Raw genomic sequence first — 25,000 nt, forward strand, 5'->3', positions numbered from 1 at the left:
GGAGGTCAAGGGGCCAGGGATGGTGTCCTGCAAGAGGCATCGCCGTTGAACCTCGAAGATGCATTTTTTTTAATCTCTGCGAACAGCTTCGGCAAACATTCGGATGTCAATATTCAACGTCAATATCCATCTCATTTGTATAAAATATTTCAATTCAATTAACGAGAAACATAACGCTCACAGCCAACACACGCGTTCACTTCCACCCGTTGGGGCTTTGCTCTCCGGGTGAGAGGGGTGGGGGGGGGGGTCTTGATCAAGGGTGCGTGAGTTTGGGTGCTTCGCGTGGACTGGGGTGTTCAGACCGGGTGAGTCGACTCTGGGAGGGATTTTGAGACGGACAAAGCTCGCCCCAGCCGCACATCCCACCGCCGCAGTCAACAGTGGGCAGTCACACGCGCACACACACGCGCGCGCACACACACACACGCGCGCACACACACACGCGCACACACACACACGCGCACACACACACACGCGCACACACACACGCGCTCACACACAGGCACACACTCAGACGCACACACACGCGCACACACACGAACGCACACACACACAGACGCACACACACGCACGCACACACACACAGACGCACACACACAGACGCACACACACGCGCGCCCACACGCGCGCACACACACGCACGCAAACAAAGACAAAGATCACCCGTATAGCCTTAACAGACTGTTGAGGCAAGTGCTGTTAGCGAGCACCTTATGAAGGCCAGAACGCCACACGAGGGGATAGGTGGCCAGCGCCACGCCCGGCCGCCTTTGTCTCCCCAGTGGCGATGTTTACCTCACACCGCACCATGTACTAATTTGAGGCTGAATCGACCTAGGGGAGGCCCAGGACCGGTTCAGATAATAGTCACCGGTGTTGGCCGTGAGCGTAAATCGAACCCAGGTTACCGGGTTCGTAGCGCAGCGTAGCGCTAACCGCTACACCACCGCTCCCACACACACACACGCGCACACGCGCGCACACGCGCACACACGCACACACACACACGCGCACACACACGCACACACACGCAGGGCACTGCCTCCCTCGTGCTGACTCACATCACGCAAGGTCACTCCGCCGCAAAGGAGCGTTGATGAAAATGTGAATAACACTCGGCGCAGTCGTCAAACAGTGAGCTTTTAGCGAGTCCAGCCCACACACACACGCACACACACACCCACACACACACACGCACACACGCATACACACACACGCACGCGTACACACACATGCACACACACACACGCACACACGCACACACACACATACGCACACACATACACGCACACACACACGCACACACACGCGCACACACACATGCACACACGCACAAAGATAAAGATCCCCCGTATAGCCTAAACAGACTGTAGGGGCAAGTGCTGTTAGCGAGCACACACGCACACACACGAACACACGCACACACACACGTACACACACAAGTGCGCACACACACACACGCACACACACGCATACACACACGCATACACGCACACACACAAGTGCGCACGCACACGCACACACACACACAAGTGCACGCACACACACGCGCACACACACACGCGCCCGCGCGCTTCCGGAGGGACCAGCGCTGCTGAATCTGCCTGTGAGCATCTTCATCACTTTCCTCGTCATCGGTTGCACCTTCTGCAACAATGGCTTTTAAATGCGGCGGCTTCGCGTCTCGCGGTTCGCCTTGTGGGTTCTCTCGTCCTGCAGACAAAAAATAAGAAAAAAGTCAAAGTGTCTCCTCCGTGCTCTCAAAGTGTCTCCTCCGTGCTCACACGAACATCGAGTAAAGCGCTCGTCATCACTGGTGGCATCGAAGCAATGTAGATGAGGGCAGCACATTTTCAAAATAATATTTTTTTGGGAGGGAGGGAGATGGAGAGAGAGGGTCGGGGGTGGGTTGAATAGATAGCAGAGGAGGAAGAGAGAGAGAGAGGCAGAGCGAGATAATGGAGGGAGAGGAGGTGGAAGGTGGAGGGGACGGGAGGGAGGGAGGTGGTGGATTCATGGGGCGGTGCGAGGGGCGGTGCGTTCCTCCTCTTCATCCCCTTACTCCCCCCCCCTCTCACACAACTCCCCCACAGACCCCCCCCACGCACACCACTTCCCCCTGCCCCCTCCCCTCCTGCGCCGTCATGAGCAGGGGGCTCCCGCCGCTCGTGCGTCTCCCGCGAGGAGCGCGCGGTGCCCGCGGTTGCGTCAAGAGTCGCCTGGAACCAGCGCCGAGTTCGAAGAATCGCCGTGACCGGCAGCAACCATAACGATCGCAACCACGGAGCAGAACGGACCTCTGTGACCAGAAACGCCTCGAGTCTGGGCCCTCCTTAGGACCACTTCCAGGAGCAAAGGGGGTCAGAAGGAACAACCGCGAGTCTGCTCTCGACACCGAGACCACACCTGAGAACGACGGGGAACAGCTGAGTCAACAGGACCACGTGCGCGTCTGTCTGTCTGCCTGATCGAGGAGTGAGAGTGCCTGGCTCCACCTACTTGACCCGACTTTGAGCTGCACCTCGAGGACCCGGCACCTGGGAGAACCAGCGGCACTCGAGTGCGGGAGCAGCAGCAGCAGGAGGAGGAGGAGGAGAGAGCGTGGACGTGAAGCCGCTCGGGAGACAGGTGGAGCCAGGAGGAGCCGTGAGGAGCCACCTGGAGCCAGGAGGAGCCGTGAGGACCCCGGTGGGAACATGGAACGGGGTCTGTCGTCACCGCTCGGTCCCCTGAGACGTCTTCTCCTCCTCGTCCTTCTCACGCAGGTGAGTTGCGATGCGGGCTCCATCCTACAAAGACAAAGATCACCCATATAGCCTTAACATATTCGAGGGGCAAGTGCTGTTAGCGAGCACGGGTAGTCATTTGAGGCTGTGTCGACCTAGGAGAGGCCCAGGACCAGTTCAGATAATCGTCACTGGTGTTGGCCGTGAGCGGAAATCGAACCGGGTCGCCAGGTTCGTAGCGCAGCGTGGCACTAACCGCTGCACCACCGCTCTCCTACAAGCAGTGTCTCTTCTTGGTTTTTTTCGGTAAAGTCACGTAGAAGGGAAGTAATAAAATAATAAAAATAAAACATAATAAAATGAAACAATTCTCACGACGTTTCGGCCACAACGCAAGCAGCCGTCCTCAGGTGAAGCAGCCGTCCTCAGGTTCACCTGAGGACGGCTGCTTGCGTTGTGGCCGAAACGTCGTGAGAATTGTTTCATTTTATTATGTTTTATTTTTATTATTTTATTACTTCCCTTCTACGTGACTTTACCGAAAAAAACCAAGAAGATGAATCCCTGCAGTCACGAAAGCTTTAAATCGAAAGCAGTGTCTCATGTGCAACATTGCCACAGAGACTCACGCTAACGTTTAGGTATGGTAATTAATTAGTTAAAGTGCCTTATACTGCGGGTAAAAATGTCTCGAAGCGCTGTACAAAAAATATACAACACTCACAAGACCAGATAAAATCCAATCGTAATACAGAAAGAGCTGATGATAATCATGCCAATGACAACTACATACTGGGATAAATGACTCACATAACAATACACAACTTACTGTCATATACAGCAATTTTTCATTTACAACCAAACACCATGTATAATAATACAACCACATAAATCACATTACCACACTGTCGCATGCAGCATATTGCCATGTTTCAGCATGCTAGCATAAACTAATCGCGGGACTACATAATTTGACCACGCACAAGAGCAATGTGTTTGGAAGACAATCAATGTCACGTGCACAGCAGAACGCTGTCGGGAGGTGCAGCGGGGTAGTTCACGCACCGCTGCCGCCGTGAGCCGGCCGCGGGGACATGAGTTCGATTCCTCTCCGCGGCCAATCATCGGTAGGACTCCGCAGGGCGATTTGCGAACCCACAGCTTTTCACGAGCTAAGCGGCGTGCGATGGAGTGCGGGTGGGGTGGGTGGGAGGTGGAGAATGAGCCCGCAAATTCCTCCTTCACATTTTCGTATTTTCTTCGCAAGTATAAAAAAATATTTTTTTTTGTTCGTTGTGACAACATCCCATCGTCGTCGCAGCCGTCACCGCCACGCAGAATTCGTCGGGGCGGATTGACGCAGCAGCTTTTGGTTTTGACGCGAAGAAAAAACTCTGGACCGGTTTCGACATCGAAGTGTCATTTGTTTTGATTTTATTTCCACGTACAATAGAAATATGTATCTGGAGAGATAAAATACGCGGAGGCATTTTGCAGGTTTGCTTGTTTTGTTACGATGGGGGCACGGCAGTTTTGGAGTCCTGCTACTGGAGGTATAAATAGATGGTCGCGAGCGAGGGACGTCGATTGTAATGTTCTACACATTCCAGAAGAGCTGAAATGTGGCTTGTACAGAGTCGTGTACGAGCCATAAAAATCCCAAACCGCCAAAATGTTCAAATTGTGTTTCCTTCTCCCCCCCGCCCAAAATGACGGGAAGGCCGGTTGCTTTGGTGGGTTCCAATTGTAGAGACAATGTCAGCACAGAGTTGCATATTGCTTAAGTCCCACGCTAAACACTGACTGTAAGAACACATCATGGTACCTCCTTTGCCAGTACCAAATTATGACATTTAGGTTTTCCCATTTTACTGGCAACAAATCAGGTGTTAAGATGTTAAAACACCAAACTGAAACCTTTTACAAGGAATCCTGGGTGCATTAACCACATTGCGTGTGGTCAGAATTCAAACAAATAAACACACTGATAATATATGCATTGTCTCTAAAAAACTGATTGGTATTTGGAGCCTCGTCTCAAACGGTGTTAGACCAGAGGACGAGGCTCAAAAGAAAGCTGTCTCTGGTGTGGACCAATCAGTTTCAAAGACAATGCATATATTATCAGAGTAGGTTTTTTTGTTAGCATTCTGACCACAAGTATTGTGGTTAATGCAGACATGATTCCTTGTAAAAGGTTTCAGTTTGGTGCTTTAACATCTTAACACCAATTTTGTTGTACGAACACATTAGAGAGAGAGAGAAAGAGTCATCATCAGTGAACCAAGTCATTTGCCTCCCATGGAGTGCGACGCTTAATAGGAATAGGAATCGGCCAAAGGGCCGTTTACCGGTTACTTATGCAACGTGCATGATGCCAGAAACCGTGCATCACACTCTCGCAACGACGCACCTGCATCCCAGTAAATATGCAAACGTCGGGTCAATCATCATCATCATCACGTGGTTGGAGCCGCTTGATCAACGTGGCCAAACGTTACACGTTGACCGGGATATCAAAGATCCACGTTTACCGGGAGCGGTAGTGTAGCGGTTAGCACGCTGCGCTACGAACCCGGCGTGACCGGGAATGTTGGGGCAAGTGCTGTTCGCGAGCACCTATGAAGGATAGCACCGCACACGAGGGGTGGGTGGTCAACACCACGCCCGACCGCGTTTGTCTCCCCAGTGGCGATGCTTTTACACACCGCACCGGGTACTCATTTGAGGCTGAGTCGACCTAGGGGAAGCCCAGGACCGGTTCAGACAATCGTCACTGGTGTTATCCGTGAGCGGAAATCGAACTCGGGTCGCCGGATTCGTAGCGCAGCGACGTAACCGCTACACCACCGCTCCCCACCATATCCCGAACTCTCACACGTACAACATGACTCTCGTGATTCAATGTAACTTTCCACCAGAGATTCCAAAGGTGCATTGTTTTTTAGAGTTATTCTGGTTTGTGAGAGCAGGGGGGGTGTTTCACAGCAGAGTTGTCGTCGATCACGCCGGAGGCCACTTGTCTGCACGCGCGGTCTGTCCCACGCGTTGGCGTCACGGAAATACAATTTGTGAATCACGAGCAAATTGATCATCATAACAACAGAAACATTGTACTGGCCGAGGAACCAACAAGTCAAATTGAACAAAGCCGATACGTGGTGCAAGAAAAGCGCTCAGCCATTGCGCATTATGCGATAAACCACCACCAGTAGTTCCTGAAGCACTGCATTGTGGTCCTCTCGTCTTTGACTGCAGTATCACTTGGTGTGTCTATGCAAACCGCGTGTCCCTGTAGTCTACATGCTGGCATCACTCTGCAGGATATATTGCCTGTGCGACAAACACGACTCCACTCGTTGGTGATTGAACAAGCGTGGCTGTACACGTTATTTATTTACTCTGGGATTCACAGGGGGTGGGCGGGGTGCAATATCCAGGTGAGGTCTATTTTGGGAGGACAGCTGCTTGGGATGTAGTGCCACCTGTGCCGCATCCACAGCACGCTCGCACGGCAGACTCCAAATGCCTCAGCCGAAAAAACGCAGCTGCTCTCTGGCACAGGAGGTTGCCCTGTGGAGTGGATGCCCCGAGGAGAGATTTGTCCCCTGCCGTAGGAATGTGGAATTTACAACGCTGGATCGGTCTCCCATTGGAGGGTGCAGGGAGACCGGCTGGCATGGAGACTAGGAGGCAGTGAGACAGTCATGTCAATTCTACATTTCCATGATTTTTGTAGGATGGCCTCGATCAGCTTCCCACGAAATATGACTTGTTTTATTGCGCAGAGCAAGATGATGAAGTCGAGCTGAGCCTTTCCCTGGATTTGAACTTGCAACTCTCATTTTGCAAGTCAAGCTGTCTTCCAGCGAGCGCCACAATCGGAAGCAGTGCATGCTGAATATGACAGTGGAAATTGTTGCTTAACCCAAGCCAGAGTCAACGTTGATTTGCTGATCAAGTAATACTCGAGACAATGCTCATTCTCCTGTTCACAGCTCTGAGTCAGTGGTCAAAATTCGGCAATTCGATGAAAGGGGGCGAGTCTTTTTAATAGGACAATCACCTTTGTCTTCCCTCACAAAGTGGTACTCATTTTATTTACCCTGGATGGATGATGGGTTGAAATGGCTTTTCACGGCATCCAAAACACACACACACAGAAAATTAATCTTGAAATTGAGGATTTGCACTTTTAAACCTCGATTGAAAACGAATTTCTTTAGAACAGCGTTTTTGTGTTTAGTTTGTTGTCCTTCCCCCGCACCTCCGATTAGCGTGGCTGGCTACGTACGGTCCGAGATTCTGCAAGAACCCATCCTGGGTCGGGCTGAGGGTTGTCCGCCGTTCCTGTACAGGCTCTCTCACTTGCCGCATTGTAATACGCAGCAGGGCACGGATAAATTGGCTGCAAACACGAACTTAGGTTGGATTGTGTTGAAGCAATTTCCTGCCAGATGCACGTACGCACGACATGGTGACCTGTCATCATTTTGTTTCTATTTGATTGAACTTAGAGCCATTGACAGATCACTGAATACACCTCCCCCCATTCACCTGTAATAATCCCTGTGATATGTCATCAGGCTAATAGCTTCCACACCGTGAAATATGTGATTTTAAAAAAGAAATGGCAGGACGCCTGTTCTTGAAGAAAATTCAGTTCCGTTTCATATTCCTGCCCAAGTACAAAGGCAGCTGTGGAAGATGTCGAATCATAGCAGCCAAGGAGATGGAAATTCAATTAAATCAATGAGATTTTGGCGAACAACGATTCACTGCCCCATGCCTCCACTGTCTTGATTTGATACAATCTCACAAATTGATGTTGCATGAATTTCGAGTGAAGAATCAATTCTCATTTTCTTTCATTTTCACCGCACTAGTTTGCGTTCCTGATTTTGTCTCGGTTGCGTATTTTTCTCCGTGCCGCTAGCTTAAACGTAGCATCAGTGCATCATTTGCACCAATTGGAAATAATGAATTCTCTCGTGTGCGATTTGAAACGTTCATCGTGAGCATAACCCCCCCTCTAAACCAACCGATTAAGAATCAATGAATCAATGCTACATCATCGGCCTAATGAAAATACAAGCGTTGTCCTGCAAAGGGCAATTGACATTGAAATATAAGATCGTGAGTAAACAAAACTTCGTGTCTAGATGGCATGTAAAATGCGGGGTAATGGAGCTTGAACAGAATCCATTATTGAGTGGATATAAATGGGTCTTCGTCATTGAACTATGAGAGTGAATTCAAGCTAAAGACGGTAATTGGGTTTTTGGGTTGTGTAATAAATGTGTCATGAACCCTCCTCCACCCGACGCAGCACATTCATGAAAGTGTCACGTGATTCATACGTGGCAAATTTTTCACCGCATCAGCAGCACCGTCGGCGTTGTTTGTTGGATACAAATCTAACAAAATTTAAAGGGCTAATGGCGTTTCGCTGGAGATGACATCCAGCATCCTCGGGTTACCAGGAGCTCACGTCTCGAGCTCTGAGCTGTTGAGATCTGTCCACGACTTAACCCAAAAAAACAATTACGAATCATAATATTGGGCGTGAAAGACTACGTGTGTATAATTACAGGGAATCTGATGTCAGGGTTTGTTTACATTTCGGATACAGCCTGATAGATGGCGTTCATTTCTTTTACCGACATTGTGACTTTTTCCCCGTCTCAGATTTAAATAGTAGCCTGGGTCGATATTGGAACGATGTTCCAGACAATGAAAATCATTGATAATCATAAGTATTTTTAAAAGAATTTCAGTTCTTCTTAATTGTATGTTTGCGCGTTTTTTTTCATTTGTGCGTTCTTAAATATATGTAATTCTATTTATAGCACTCAATATATATCTAAGTATGTGCTCTCTGGCTGCCTGGGTGAAACGTGGTGGTGCTACGAACTTGCCCAATCCTAGCCAGCTGACAAAAAAAAACACTCAATAAATAAATACGTTACTTCAGACAGTGTGAGCAGCAGAGGGGAAGCAGTGACCCCCCCCCCCCACACACACACAACGCCCCTCACCGTACGAGCAGCAGACAGAGGAAGCACTATCTTTCCCGATGGACGAGGATAAACGTTTAGCGATACAGCGTGTGCAATGAAATGATTTGTCATTGCTAAATGATTCGTGACCGATTGCAGTATTCAGGTTTCTGTGGCACGTCGCAGAGGGGCTGTTGTTCTGTTTAAAATGTGTTCGGATATATACGCACGAAAGAAGAAGACCGTCACTTGCAGAGCTACATTGCAAGGTTACTCATTCAGAATTTTGAGGTGGCATTAGAAGCCATCGCTTTTCTGTGTCAGGCTTATGAAAGTGACGTGCTATTGGAACGCCGCCTTCTATCTTTAACATGCTCCCTGAGGACAACAGCTTTTGTTGTAATCGTGGTGTGTTGGTGACATTGAATCCCCACGCACCCTTCTTTGTGGCAAACTCGTACTTATCCCTGCATTTGATCTGGAACGTGGAGATTTTCGGGGAAGGCCATTCAATCCACACGGCAGAAACACATTCCTGCGGAGGGAGCTGGTAGAAACGTTGGGTTGCTCGGTCAGTCAACGGCGGCGTGGTGTATTCCGCAAATATGCCCGACTGTGAGGACGGGCACAAGCCGGCGTGAGTAGGTTAAACGTTGAGTTTTATAAGGGCACCACGGGGTGACCAACCCCTCCCCAACCAGCCCCACCCCTCCCACCCCCACCCAGACTCACCCTCCCCACCCAGCCCCTCCCCACCCAGCCCCTCCCCACCCTCCCCACCCAGCCCCACCCTCCCCACCTAGCCCCTCACCACCCTCCCCACCCAGCCCCTCCCCACCCTCCCCTCCCCACCCAGCCCTTCCCTGCACGACGGACGGACGGATACAATAATCCCCTGTGGGCTGGTGTAACCAGGAGGTTACCAGTATAACATTTGCATAGTGGAGTGGAGTGGCGGTCAAGCGGTTTGTGCACCGCACCACAATCGCGACAAGCCAGAGTTAGATTCCCTGCAATGGCTACCATCATTGGTGAGTGATTATCTGAAACAGTCCCCGGATTCCTCCCCCCGCCCCCACTCTCTCCACATTCACCCACCAGCACATGACCGTAATGGCGAAGTATGGTTAAACAACCCCCATGAACGACAAGGCGTGGAGAGTATCGTCCAGGGCTGTTCGTGTCCATGTTCAATACGTCCGTACGACTGCAGCTAGACGGGAATACAGTCCATAAGAAACACAATGACTGATGTCTAATTTGTCTACAAAAAGGCCTGCACCTCCTATTAGCACGGTTGGCTACATACGATTAAAAAATTAACCCGTAAAAACAAAGTTTTTCACTATAAATCCTTTATATGCGTGGCGGCTAGAGTCCTCTCGTCCTCTGGCTTGAGATGGCTGCCACCTATGGGTCAGATGATTGCCTGCCACCATTAAGCAATTGGTAATTAAATATTTAAAAAAAATTCCTAAAAAGTGTAAAATTTGGGAATTTTTTTTTCACGAAAATACATTGTCACGCTCAACGAGTCTGTGTGCAAAATGTCAGCTCGATTGGATCACGGGAAGTGGGTTAAAAAACGACCAAAACATTTGCACGGTCGTAAGCGTGCAAGCAAGCAAGCAAGTGAACTTAATATAAAGGATTTATAAAACAATTTCAACATACATACGTCAACACATTGCTGCGAGATGGCTTCGCTTCAAATGGGAAGCATGGCCCCACTGAAATCAAGCGGAATCATTTCACATAGCCAGGTGGTATCCGTCATGCAATCTACTACCGATGGTTGCTTACAGAGTAGAGGGCATTCATACCTGGGGCGGTTATCACGGATGGACCAGGACCGAAATGACAACTTAAATGCGTGGGCACAAACAGGTTGCAGTCATCATGGGGCTCTCTTGCCAGTGTCAAAAAATAAGAATAGGTTTTACCATGTCTGGAAATAAAACAGCTGTGTTAAGATGTTAAAACACCAAACTGAAACCTTTTGCAAGGAATCATGTCTGCATTAACCACACATCTCTGCGGTGAACATGCAAACAAAAAACAACACAATTCTACCAGAGAATGTCTTTTGTTTGCATGCTCACCACAACTATATGTGCTTAATGCAGATAGATGATTTCTTGCAAAAGGTTTCAGTTTGGTGTTTTAACATCTTAACACAACTGTTTTATTGCCAGAAAGGGTAAGGCCTATTCCCAGGTTACAGTCATTTTAGAAACCTCAACTTAATAACGAAAAGCTACATACCAATGTGTCTCTAAAAAAGAAAGTGTTCATCGTATACGTGAACTGCTCAGGACATATGATTCATCCTATATTCCTATATTGTATGTATGTCAAACTTTGTTCGCACCATCAGTAGCCAACCGTGACAAGCGGCCGGTTTCCTAATCCCATATTTCTCCACGTGACTCAAAATTGTAATATCCGGCGCGCGCCTCTCCACGCTTCCATGCCTCCTTGTGCATCGTTCAGCTTTTGCTCCGTTTACGTATCTTCTCTTGTCAGCGTCTGCGTCGGCGCAACTTAAAGTCATCGCACTTAGTTTTTTCGGAAAGTAAATCGGGCTTGGGCAGAACACGTAAATCGAGCTTGGGCAGAACACGTCAACATGTATGTACGTATGTACAGTACGTATATATGTTGAACTGATTTCACACCGTACGTATCCAACCGTGCTAACCGGAGATGCGGGGGGTTAGGACAACAAACCAAACACAAAAAGCAGTTTTAAACAAATGAGTTTGCAATCTAGATGATGATGTAACAGTGCGAGGCTCCAGTGGCGTCCTTATATCGGAAGGGAAGAGCGTTCCAGACGGCCGCAGAAGCGCATCTGAGATCGGGCGACAAAAGGGATGATTGGCCGGTGGTCAAGACGAGTGATGGAGTGGAACCCGCAGGAGGCGAGGACACCCACGAGGAATGTCCGCCAGGGTGACGGAGCGATGGGATCAGCTCGCGTGCGCCTTGCTCGGCCGTGCCAGATGGCGACGACTTGGCGAGGCCTTCATTCAGCAGCTCGTGGCGAACGATTCGCGTTACCTGTAAGCTGTCGTTGGACAATAGGGGAATGATAGAGACTGAAATTGCACCGTTCCAGCGCAGACTCACAAAAATGAGTCATCTCGTCATTGTATCGCCACGTCGAAAGTTCCGTCACCGCCGCTTTGAATGGCGAGACGGCTCGGTTTTTGTAAATTCTTATTCCGTAAATCCGTCACCCGTAAAAGCAAGCGGCCCAAAACAATGCCTCGCCGCTTGATGACAAACGTTACAATCGAGCGGTCTGTGTGCACGGAGGCGTCGGAACAGTCGCGCCTCCTCTCGTCGGTGTCCAAGTGCGCCTGCCCGAGCAGGTGTGTGGAAGTCTCACGGGGACGATTTCATGTTCGTGCCACGTGTGCATAAAGATAATAGTCGCGGCCTTTCTGCCGTATCTGATTTATGACTGCGATCTTTCTCTCTCTCTCTCTCTCTGGGTTGGCAGCTGCTGTGGACCTCCGCATCCTCCATCTCGTCGCAGGTGGACGAGGACTGCGAGTTCCTGAGCGACGGGATCAATATCACGGGTACGCGCTCGCTCATCCCCTGCAAGCCTCCAGCTGACACCAAACAACTCCCTTGCCCCAGCCATACGCGAGTCTGCGTCCGTCAAGGACCTTGCATTCGTCGAATTAAAATCGAGTTGTCTTTTTCTGGGGTGAGCAAATGTGACTTTTTGGCACACCGCCTTAGTGCGCGCCTTGCTGGGAAATATTTACAGTATTACCATTTTTACAAATGGAAAAATGGTGTCCGCGTGCTTATCAGTGGCCAATCTATCTTGTCGCCGCCGTGGCTGTAAGCTTGATGGCAGAGGTAATCCATCTGCAGGGGGGAGGGGGGGGGGGTCTGTCACCGCCCAGATTTGTACCAAAGCAAAGCAGGGCGTACGGGTTGAATACAGCGCCCCTGATTGATATGCTAATTCACAGCACCGAGAGGAGCGGTGGCCTGCGTCTTGATCTCGGCAGCGCTGCGGCCGCGGAATGCAAGTTGCGTGAAAGTCACCGGTCCGGGCGATCGGTCCGTGTGAGACGTGCCCCCCCCAGCGCCCCCCCCCCCTTCTTGCTTGAGCTAAGAAGACCGTGAGCGCGGCCAGACCCGCCGAACGGCACGAAGGGGCTGCCGTCTGGAATATAATTCCACAAAGAGCCCGTCCACCGCGGGTGCCGCCCCACTTCCGATTTCCCGCAAACCTCCAATTAGCGCAGTCTTGGCTACGTACGGTGCGAAAGAAGTTCATGGTACGTACGTACACCTGAAGCGCGCGCCCTGGCCTGTGCGCTCCCGCAGGCCCCGTCTGTAACAGCACCTTGGACGAGATCGAGACGTGTTGGCCCAGCACGCCGGTCGGCCAGGTGGTGTCCCGGCCCTGCCCGGAGTTCTTCAACGGCGTGCGGTACGAGATTCACAGTGAGTCCGCGCCTCTTCGCTGCACCCGTCGGCGCTTCTTAGAACGCACACGTGGCACACTTCGTCAGCACGCGTCGGCGCTTTATCGCCGGCCTACACGTGCGCTGTCACGCGCGCTCTTTGACGCTGCGCGCCCGGTCAAGGAGGAGTCCCCGGTGAGCGTGGATTGGCAGGGCACGGTGATCCCCGATTGTCTGGAACACTTCCAGGAGCAATTGGGGGGGGGGGGTGGGGTGCTCTGCACTCGCTCCGACTTCTCCGCTCTTGCTTTCGTCCTTTACGAGGGATTTATGTCGTGTGCTTAACGCATCTTGATTGCAACAATGCTCGAGTGTTCTCTGGGCGCTGCGAGAAAAGTACGCAGCGGAAACAAACCGCGTCCTCCTCGTTGTGCTTACACAGGTGCTCAACATGCAGAGGGATGTGTCGTGGGGACTTAATCAGAGCACATCCTGACGGCGTGTTCCTATCTCTTTCTCGGAGGGCAACGATATTTTGACGAGGTTTTTGTGTGTGTGTGTGTCGAGATAAGAGGCTACTTTCAACAGCGCGGGCATACGCGACATAAAATGTATTACAAAAAAAACCGAATTGAATAGACTAATAAAAGCTTTGTTGCAAACTACAAATACAATTACATCTACACCGGTTATTGAGAAAACCGATCAGTTGGGAAACATATAACTCAGGCGAAACTAAATACAAATAGTCGTTGGTTCTTTCGGTAAAGTCACGTAGATATAACAATAAAACCAAAAAATAATAATAATATATCACGACGTTTCGATCGCAACACAAGCGGTCGTCTTCAGGCGAAAAAAAAAATCCAGCAGTGGAACTTCTGTTCCACGTGACTTTACCGAAACAACCAAAGAGTATGGATTCCTGCAGTCACGAAAAGATTCAAATCAAGATTAAAATACAAATAACACAAACAAAAAATGTGAATATTTAGGCATACATACTTTTTCACGAGCACGTATATTTAACCATTGGACACCTGTTCGTGTTGACACAACAGAAATAGAACATTGCAACCTGTTACCACCAGCAGCCCTGGCCTTGATTGGCGACGGGCACCTTCACGGTATGCGATCAACATTCCACCGACTCATCTTCTTGGTTCTTTTATTATTTTATTATTTCCCTTCTACGTGACTTTACCGAAAGAACCAAGAAGATGAATTCCTGCAGTCACGAAAGCTTTAAATCGAAAAATTCCACCGACTGTTTATTTTTTTATTTTTCCAACGTCGTTGAATGTGGCAAGCTACACACGGCATGCGCTTTCCTATCGTTCAACACGGACATCTTCCTCGTATCCCGCACCTCCAATTAGTGAGGTTGGACACGTCAGGTGCGAAAGAAGTTCAACATACATCGTGCCACCTTTTTATTATTTTTCTAATAACCCAACAGAAAACGTCCGACAGCACCCAGCCTGTGCTGGATTGCACAGCATACCGCCTCCCCAACTAGCCGGCTCTGGTCAGCCAATTCCAACTGGTGTACGCCTGGCACGAGCAACTTGGCTGGGCTGGAGCGGCGGTGATAGGCAACGGCTTTTGTCAAGCGAACGGCCACTCCTCCGTGGTCGTCGTGTTGCGTGGATGACGTAGCAGAGGCTGCAAGTGGCTCACGTGCTCGCGTGTGAGTAGCCCTGCTGAGGAATTTGTCGACAGCGCGGCCGTACAGCCATGCGGCCATTCAGCCGTGCGTCTGCAATGGCGCTGCAGCCGTACAGGCATCAAACAACAACCGCTGGGCCAGAGGCTTGGAAAATATAAGTGGAGCGACGGACACAGTCCCACAGCAGGACACGACTATTTTCATGGAAAATTGCGCTGCGCCCACTTTGTCAGGAAAAACACTGCCTCACAAATTGCTGCATGCATTGGACAGAATTGCTTTTTTGCGGAATTCTGGCCAACGCCACAATTATACCAAAAGCATGAAAAAAACGCTACACGATTCAGCTCCTCGGTCTCACAATTGTCCCTGGCAGTGTTTACGCACATAATGCAGTACCGGGCATTGTGTATAAGATAATCAAAGCGTGTGATTTGATCCTCAGAGGTGAGCGTGGAGGAGATCTCATTGTCCAACGTGTGCTAATTATTTTGTTGTGATGGGTTCTTTCCGTCATTTACACATACAAAATGTTGGTGCTCTCGTGAAATGGAAATTTAACCAACGAGTTAAGTAATGAGGCCATGGGATCTTTCATTCACCACAATGCACTGCTCCACTGAGACCAACATTTGTGTTATGTTTACAATAGTGTGGGAGAGAGGAACCGTACAGAAACATGGCTATTGTGTCAGAGTACAAAATTAGAGAATGCATCCAAAGGCGAAGAGGACGGCCTCCGTATCCGAGGCCCCTTGCTGCGTGATTCCTTCCCGCCACGGTTAGCGGATCCGAGCTCGTCTGGCCTTGCCAAAGAAGAGACGGACGTTCTGCTTGGCTTTCATAGACTGCGTCGGCAGTGTCGTTTGCGAGTGCCTTAACAAGGCTGGCAACAGCACACGCGGGGGATGGGGGGCGGTCATTTGTTCGTCTTCTCAACCAATACAGACACGTTATTCTACTTAAGTAATTTAATAATCGTAAGTGCCCGCAATATTTCATCACTGTATTGTATTCAGCAAGATACGTTTTCCCCATTCCAAATGCAAGATAAGACGTTTTAATAGAAATTCGTAGATTTACTTTTGTATGTTAATAATTTTACACATGAGCAACCGAGGGCGAAGCACGTGGTTTGTCGTGTGAAAAGTGGGTTTATCGTTAGATATTTAAATTACAAATAGGTAAATATGCAAAATAAATTGCTTGAGAAAGTTGCCATCACTGAAATGCCTGGCGTTAGGAAACATTAAATAAATTTGAATATGAGAATACGTTTTCCCCTTTTTTCTGGCAACAAAACAGGTGTTAAGATGATAAAAACACCAAACTGAAACCTTTTACAAGAAAGCATGCATGCATTAACCACAGTAATTGAATTTGCTGAATTTAATTTCAATTAAAATTTCCCTTGCATTTTGTCTCGCGCCTTTTCACGGTTCTGTACATTCCCATTTAACAAATGAAATAAGTGCGTGTTTACAGTTGCATACTACATCCGTGTTGGCTTAACCCTAACTTTTCTCTCGTGCGAATTTCACTCTGTTTTAACCGCACTTAGCGTTTTTTTTAAAATCCTTTATATTAAGTTCGCTTGCTTGCATACGACCGTGCAAATCTTTCGGTCGTTTTTTAACCCACTTCCCGTGATCCAATCGAGCTGACATTTTCCACACAGACTCGTTGTGCGTGACGATTAATGTTCGTGAAAATGTTTTTCCTAAATTTTACACTTTTTAGGACAAAAATATTATATTTAATTACCAATTGCTTAATGGTGCAATGCAATCATCTGACCCATAGGTGGCAGCCATCTCAAGCCAGAGGACGAGAGGACTTTAGCCGCCACGCATATAAAGGATTTATAATGCTGAAAATCCCATGGACAGCCAAAACCACCAATACACAAGTTCTGCAGGATATGGGCACTGACAGGCAACTGCTGAAGACCGTCATTAGCAGGAAGTGTTACTACCTAGGCCACATTGCCCGAAACGACCACAAATACCAGCTATTAAAGCAAATCCTGGAAGGAAAAATCGAAGGGAAAAAACGACCAGGACGGCCGAAAACGACATGGCTCAGTAACATCAAAACATGGCTACAATTAACAGCAGCAGCACAAACTCTACACGCCGTGCTAGACCGGGACCAATATCATCGTGAAGTTGCACACGCCGTTAGGCAGCACTAAAGAAGAAGATAGTGGAAAAACTTTGTTTTTACGGGTTATACTTGTTTTGGTGTGAAATGCAAAAACGATGGAGCCATTTCGATCTTCTCAACCCACGACTTTCTTGAGAGTTACAATTCATTTGTAATCGTTGTTGTTGCTGTTGCAGGAACCGTATACCGAGAGTGTCTGGAGAATGGGACATGGGCGCTCATTTCAAACTACTCGGAGTGTAAGCCCATCGTGGAAAACAAGGTACACTTGCTTCTGACCAGCACACATGCCCGCACGTGCTAAATGAAGTTCAGTTTGAGTCACCATTGGAACCTCCTTTTATACAATTATCATACATCTTCTTGGTTCTTTCGGTAAAGTCACGTAGAAGGGAAATAATAAAATAATAAAAATAAAGCATAATAAAAAAAAGTCTTATATTATTTTATTATATTATTCTATTATATTATTTTATTATATATTTTTATTATATTGTTTTATTATGTTTAATTTTTATTATTTTATTATTTCCCTTTTACGTTACTTTACCGAAAGAACCAAGAAGATGAAGCCCTGCAGTCACGAAAGCTTTAAATCGAAATTTAATTATCATACAGTTTGAGTGTTTGTTGTGATCTGACAGGCGTTGGTCCACCACTCAACCCCACCACCCAACGATTGAGGGATAGATGGGCAGTTTCTGTCTATCACGTGACTTAACATTTCATATTGACCGCATCCTCCAAAGTGTAAGATCAGAATCAGCTACGGAGCTCTTGTGCACAGACGCCCAGTGTGGGTGGGTTCAGCAAGATGCCCCGGAAAGTAAGATGCAACCCGAAACGCGCGTCCGGTATCGATAAACTTCAACAAATCTTGTGTAACAAACATTCATCGTATGGTCGGCTACATACGTAGCTACATACATATCCAGTCGTGCTAAGGTGCTTTAAAATACAGGGATAAACATTCACCTTATAATCCAGGGAATACGGTAATCATTTTCACATACATCACTTATTATTTCATATTTGTTCTTAACAGCGCAGTGCTGTTTTGCTATTGATATTTTCGCATTACATTGTTTCCACGTAGGAATGCGTCCTTTTGCTTTGCTTATTAAAGTCGAGGTCTCCATTGAACATGAAGGATCTGGTCGCAATGGGCTCTTACCTGGCTGTAAAGGCGATCTCTCTCCAAACAACGCTAAATTACTGGCAGGCAGGGATACGAGTGTGAGCGTGAGAATGGCTCATCCCATTTTTATCTGCCGGCACATCTCAGCGCACCTCTTGAAGAATTGCAGTCGAGGGAATGTGCCTGCTGGGAGGGTTACATCCATGTGGTTCTTTATTTCATTATTTAACATATGCCTTTAAATCTTTTTTTTTTATCCTGCCAGAAGACATTTTTCAGAAGGAAAGCCGTTTATATTCACCTGTGGTCCTCGATTCCACGGGTTTGACAACAAACGGCACTTTAATTTTGATTTGAAGCTTTCGTGACTGCAGGAATCCATACGTTGTTGCTGAGAGAGAACCCACGATCCTCAGTTTTTTATTGATCTTATGTAAAACAAGAAAATCAAGCGGTACCAAAGTCCGTGACAATTCGGCCAACAGTGTGCGAGTGCATTCGTGCATTTCTGTTCCCATGTCTGCGCGTCGCCGTGTGTCTCCGCGTCCGCGCGCGTCTCTCTGTCTGCTTGCCCTATTGCTCACGCACCACCGAGGAAGTTGGAAGGGCTGGTGGTGGGGGTTGACGGCTGTCTGCTGCCGGTTCTTCGCGATCACTCCCAAACATTCGACGGCACACCTGGGACTTTGGTGTGCCGCAGTGCACCGATTGAAAAGCACGGCTCTAGCAGCTGTTGTGGCCTGCTTTGTAACGCTGGCCAAACACCTCGGGAGAGGTAGGGGTACCCACAACAGACTGTAGGGGCAAGTGCTGTTAGCGAGCACCTATGAAGGCCGGAACGGTACACGAGGGAGTGGTTGGCAGCAACAGGCCTGCCTGCCTTTGTTCCCCGAGTGGCGATGTTTACACCACACCAGGTACTCATTTGAGGCTGAGTCGACCTAGGGGAGGCCCACGACCGGTCCAAATAATTGGCACCGGTGTTGGCCATGATGGGGAATCGAACTCGGGTGGCCGGGTTCGCAGCGCAGCGCGCTAACCACTACACTACCCACTACACTACCCACAACACACCCCACCACACGCCACGTGGCGATTGGCTAACTGTGCTGTGCCCATTTATTCTGCCGGGTGTGGACAGCAACGGTGGCTTTTGTCATTGCTTAGAAGCGTACACCGTTGTTTCAGCTGCCGCACCGAGAGATCGAATCAAACCCGCACCTCGGATGAGCGCGGTTGAGCGCGTGCGGCGCCGACGGAAGTTCAGCACGTGCACACCTCCTGGATCGCAAGTCCAGGGTGCTCACCATCACACCGCGGCAACGTCCCCCAACCACAGCAATGATCACACCCGCTCCTTGATGAAAACCCCCCACTTCCACCCTCTCCGTGTCGGAAGTACAGACGGAGAGTTTCCACTACGAGGTGGCGCTCATCATCAACTACCTGGGCCACTGCATCTCGCTCGCGGCCCTCGTCATCGCCTTCCTCCTCTTCATGGGGCTCAGGTGCGGCTCCTCCGCCCTCTCCTCGCGCCCTCCTCCTCCTCTCGCTCCGCTTCCCGCTTGCCACTCTGCGGAGGGCACGGCCGTCACGGGGCCGACGGGGCGTGGAGCGCGACGTGTCTCATTTATTTCGGAATACATTAATGCTCAATGTTTCTCGTTTCAGAAACAAGGAGAGAAAGAGAGAGATTTAAGGCTAAAGATGTACAGTGCGGTAGCGTTGTCCACGGTGTGCGCCGTGTTGTTTTCTTGGACGTAAAACTTTACAAGACTTGGCGATAAAATACTAATGGAAACACTCTGCGTATGTGAATTGGGAAAAAAATTAGGTTACTTTCACAGGTAATGAAAAACAGCACGGGCAGTAAGGGAAAATGTAATGAATATCAGAGGGAGTGAGGTCACTCAACCGACAACATTTAAAAAAAAAAAACTTGCTGGGCTCACACATGCCTGGCATAAAAAATACGTTGCATCGTGTGCAAATAAATACATTTTTACCGGATAGATCCCTAAAGAAAATGTAAATTATAAATCCCATAAAATATAATAGTTTTTTTTCCCAGTTTTATAAACGGAGTTAAATCGTACTGAATGTCTGCCTTGGGCAATTGTTGAAGGTGTAATGGGATTAAAATTACGAAATAGGTGAATGAGAACAGGATGGAGTGGTTTTGAAAATCTGAATTTGATAACGAAAAACAGGATATCAGTCTGCTTAAATTGGACGGCTTTCATTCATATTTCAATACCTGCTTAGACATAAAACCCACTGACAAAGACAAATTAACAAGAGCTGAAATGTATGCAAAGGAGAATAGAGAAATGCATTCTGGTGACACACTGACACACTGGGAAACAGAAAGAGAAGGGCACGGATTAGGGAACAAACGCGTTTTGAGTTATGTATCTATATTGTGAGATGCAGCGTATAAAACATGTTTTAGTGATGTATCTATATTGTTAGATGTAGCGCATAAAACACGTTTCTCAGCCATATTTCAGAGCCACAGGTTCATCGACCCTGTTCTAGCGACAGACTTTGCAAGCTCTGTGATGTTTATTTTAAAAGCACTCAACTTGGCGCGTGTGTACACGTGTGTGTGTGTACGTGTGTGGTGTGTGTGGTGTGTGCGGTGTGTGTGGGTGTGTGTGTAAGTGTGGTGTATTTGGGGAACGGTAGCGTAGCGGTTAGCGCACTGCGCTACAAACCCGGCGACCCGGGTTCCATTCCCGCTCACGGCCAACACCAGTGACGATTATCTGAACCGTTCTTGGGCCTCCCCTAGGTCGACTCAGCCTCAAATGAGTACCTGGGTGCGGTGTGTAAACACCACCACTGGGGAGACAAAGGCGGCCGGGCGTGGTGCTGGCCACCCACCCCCTCGTGTGCCGTTCCGGCCTTCGTAGGTGCTCGCTAACAGCACATGCCCCAATCAGTCTGTTAAGGCTATACGGGGGGATCTTTGTCTCTCTCTGTGTGTGTGTGTGTGTTATTTTTCAAGGAGTATCCGATGCCTAAGAAACATCATCCACTGGAACCTGATCAGCACCTTTATCCTGCGCAACTCCATGTTCTACACCTTGCAGCTGATCGACTTCCGAACGCAAGAAGCCAACGAGGTGCGGTGACCCCCAGCCCCCCCCCACCACCCCCCCCCCCCCCCTCGTTTGGGTTCAAGCACTCTGCCACCCTTCCAGGAGATAAACAGAAACGTCCAGCCATTTGATGTTGCTACTTCACCCGCGCTGTAGCTGTGGATTCCCACAGCTGTCAATTGTGGCCGCTTCGCTTCTGAAAACGAACCAATAGCTAAAGTGGGCTTCACCTGGAAAAATCAAAATCGTTGAGTTGTAGTTTACTTATTTATTTGTAGTGATGTGCCTACATTTCGATTTAAAACTTTCGTGACTGCAGGGATTCATGTTCTTGGTTCTTTCGGTAAAGTCACGTAGAAGGGAAATAATAAAATAATACAAATTAAATTAAAACATAATACATTTTTATTTATTATGTTTTTTTTATTATTAGTTTATTATTTCCCTTCTACGTGACTTTACCGAAAGAACCAAGAATATGACTTGCTTACCTTTCCTATATTTTGCCCTCCGATAGCTTTTTTTTTATTGTTCGTCGTTTTCACTTTGTGACCCACCCCTACCGGACATCTGCGAGAATAAAAAAAAAGCTTCGTAGCTCATCGAATGTTCTCCAGCATAAAACAAAAAGATTCCGATTCTGATCTGAGAGCAGCTTGCAGTGAGCGAGCAGCGCGTGAGCGGCGTATACCATGCAAAGTTCGCGAAGTTTCGCACGACCGTACAACTTCTTTCTTTCCACACTCGCCGCGTGTCAGCCCTGGTGCCGCGTGGTCAGCACCATCTACAACTACTTCCACGTGACCAACTTCTTCTGGATGTTCGGCGAGGGCTGCTACCTGCACACGGCCATCGTCATGACCTACTCCACGGACAAGCTGCGCAAGTGGGTCTTCCTGTGCCTGGGTTGGGGTGAGTCCTCCGGCGGCAATCGCGCGCGCCGCTACCAACTCCGCGTCGACGGTACCTCCTCCGTCTCTTTCTTCTCACGCGCTGCTCAGCACGTGGCATTCCCTCCACACCGTTTGTTTATTCCAACCCCCCCCCGCCGCCACCCCAAAGCTCTCGTGGTAGTAGTTGTAGGATTAATAATAACAACAACAACTTTCTAGATTTGAAGCTTTCGTGACTGCAAGGATTCATACTCTTAGGTTTTTTCGGTAAAGTCACGTAGGTAAAAATTTAAATAAGTAATAAAATAATATAAGTAATAATAGAAATAAAATAAAAAATCACGACGTTTCGGAGGCAACACAAGCTTCCGTCTTCAGGTGGAACCGTCACAGCACAATTGCTGTATCAAGTAAAGAGAGATCCCAAGAGACCCGACCTTGTATATATACTGGTTGAGGGGGGAGGAGCCAGGAGTTGTTGTGAGATGGTTAGTACAACAACTTTGCTCAATGCAAGACACGTCTTCACTCTTACCTCATGCTATGTTGAAAGTGCTGTTTTGGTTGCCGGCTGCTTGGTGTGTTTGGGGTCTTTGGGCCCTGTCCTTTGTAACGGAGAAGGAATATACTCCTCTTCTTCTTGGTTCTTTCGGTAAAGTCACGTAGAATGGAAATAATAAAATAATATAAATAAAACATAATAAAATAATTCTCACGACGTTTCGGCCACAAGGACTCTGCCATTCAGACTGTCTTCTCGACAGACCTGTTCTCCACCTGAGGACGGCTGCTTGCGTTGTGGCCGAAACGTCGTGAGAATGATTTAACATTGTTTTATGTTTATTATTTTATTATTTCCATTCTACGTGACTTTACCGAAAGAACCAAAAAGATGAATCCCTGCAGTCACGAAAGCTTTTAATCGAAAAGGAATATACTGCGTGTGAGTGTGCAGCATGACTCAAGCGCATATTCGTTGGAATAATTAGCTGAATTTTGCTCATCTAAGGATAATGTAAATGCATTGAACGTGTGCATTGTGGCTGGGAACATTCAGGGGGATATTGTGAAATGATAATTACAGTGGTGCTATTGTGAAGGACTAGACAATTACACTGGTTCAATTAGTTGACACTGTTACATTGATGCCTCGGTTAGAGTTCTTGACTGGCAATCAGAAGCCTGTAAATAAACATCCCAGTTAATGGCTCGGCCGAGTGTCTCTCCAAGACTGATGAATTGAGTATCGCTCCGTTGAAAGTCAATATTCGACCACTGAGCTTGAACTAAATAATCGGAGCCTGTGGTCTTGTGATGTCACCATGTGAAGGTGGTGGTCAGATGTACACGTCTGACTGTCATTCGCCTGGTTTAACTTCCTGGCCATGGCAATCGCAAACAAACAAAAAATACGTAACAATTATGTTCTGAAAGAAAACAGTGGAGCCTGACCTATGCTGACAATACACTTCATTAAAGACAGTTTTAAGGATTGCTTTCTGACCCCCGTCCCCCTGGCCTGACCACACAAGGTACGGGAGGGAGAGTGGTGGAGATGCATTGGTGGGAGAGCGAGCGCATGGAACCACATTGCTCAAGGACAATGAGCATGCAGGCCTGAACCACGGTGTGGTTTCCGGGCCCGTAATAGGCCATTTCTCAGCCGATATGACCCCATTGTCAATGATGTATAGTCTTACTCGTGCAGATGTCAAGGGGCACGGCTTTATAAGAACCCCAGTAGCATTGATAGGGCATCTCAAGGGTAAGGTGCAGAAAACACCTGACGTGAGATTGCAAACACCTTGTGGGAAATGGGTGGAGAGGGACTTTTCTTGCTTGACCTTGCACGTGCTTCACAACGTACGTTCTTGCAGGTGTCCCGTGTCCCATCACGGTTGCCTGGGCTCTGGGCAAGCTGTACTATGAAAACGAGAAGTGAGTGAGACTGCGTGAAACGGGACGTCTCACCTGCACTCCCAGTTGTCTCAGCAGAGATACGTTTAAGGCGACCCACAACTTTTGCAATCTGCTGAGCTCAGGCTGAGGTGTACGATGAAGGGAACGTACTTCGGCTTGCAGCGTGCGGCAATAATATCGAACCTTCCTGGTGAAGCCCTGCAAACCTTAATTGCATTTTTAATGGGATATACAAGACGGTGAATACAGAGTGCTGGGGAATGAGTGGATTGTGCTTGCAGCACATGGCGCGCATTCCCACGGCAGCACACACGATTCTTTAAGCGCTCCATTACTCGCCCTGGCTGTAAGTTGCGACGTTAACACAATCGCCCTGCATCGTGCTTGAAGGAGTGCACGCGTCGTGAAGCTGTCCCGTATGCACTGTGGCCTGTGTGCGGGTGGGCGGTCGCATTTCTTCACATCCACGCTCCGTGCTGCCAACGTTGAGCTTGATACGGCCCACTGAATGGAGGAATGGCGTTCATATTTAACTTAGCAGACGACTTCGACTATTAACTCATGGCGATATGCCTGGGTGTGTGTCTGTGTTGTTAAACCATTAATTTTTAAGTGTTTTAGGTGATTGAAGATTTTAAGAGCAAATCCTTTGAGTTCCAATGATATGTTAATGTCCACGTGGGATGTATGTGATGTGTGCGGTGTATGTACATGCATGCACATTCACGGTGGAATATGTCACTCATGTCTGTAGCCATGTGAATAAGGCATGTAATTATATATACAGGTAAGGTCTCAGAGTACACGGGGGGGGGGGGTTAGGTTCCGTGTACCCCCACTTAAGCGTGAATACGCTTAAGTTGGGGGTGTTAGCCGATACGAGTGTAAAATATGAAATGTATACACTATTATACACTACTATACACTATTATACACTACTATACAC

At 48.3% G+C, this 25,000-nt stretch overlaps 1 protein-coding gene across 4 annotated transcripts in view; it reads left to right on the top strand.

The window, feature by feature from the left end:
- The first annotated feature begins 2,108 nt into the window (after positions 1-2,108).
- The window catches only part of LOC144725037 (corticotropin-releasing factor receptor 2-like), a 35,643-nt gene continuing 12,751 nt past the window's right edge, over positions 2,109-25,000 (top strand). For all 4 annotated transcript variants that reach the window (XM_078604615.1, XM_078604624.1, XM_078604516.1 and 1 more), the window contains exons 1-8: positions 2,109-2,768; positions 12,237-12,318; positions 13,085-13,204; positions 17,176-17,261; positions 19,542-19,645; positions 21,148-21,265; positions 22,000-22,153; positions 24,012-24,072. In XM_078604615.1, coding sequence (XP_078460741.1) covers positions 2,700-2,768; positions 12,237-12,318; positions 13,085-13,204; positions 17,176-17,261; positions 19,542-19,645; positions 21,148-21,265; positions 22,000-22,153; positions 24,012-24,072 — 794 coding nt within the window. In that variant the 5' untranslated portion in view covers positions 2,109-2,699. The remainder of the gene's footprint in view (positions 2,769-12,236; positions 12,319-13,084; positions 13,205-17,175; positions 17,262-19,541; positions 19,646-21,147; positions 21,266-21,999; positions 22,154-24,011; positions 24,073-25,000) is intronic.

The sequence above is a fragment of the Lampetra planeri genome, chromosome 1 (genome assembly GCF_965212315.1).
Source record: "Lampetra planeri chromosome 1, kcLamPlan1.2.h2, whole genome shotgun sequence".
NCBI lineage: Eukaryota > Metazoa > Chordata > Hyperoartia > Petromyzontiformes > Petromyzontidae > Lampetra > Lampetra planeri.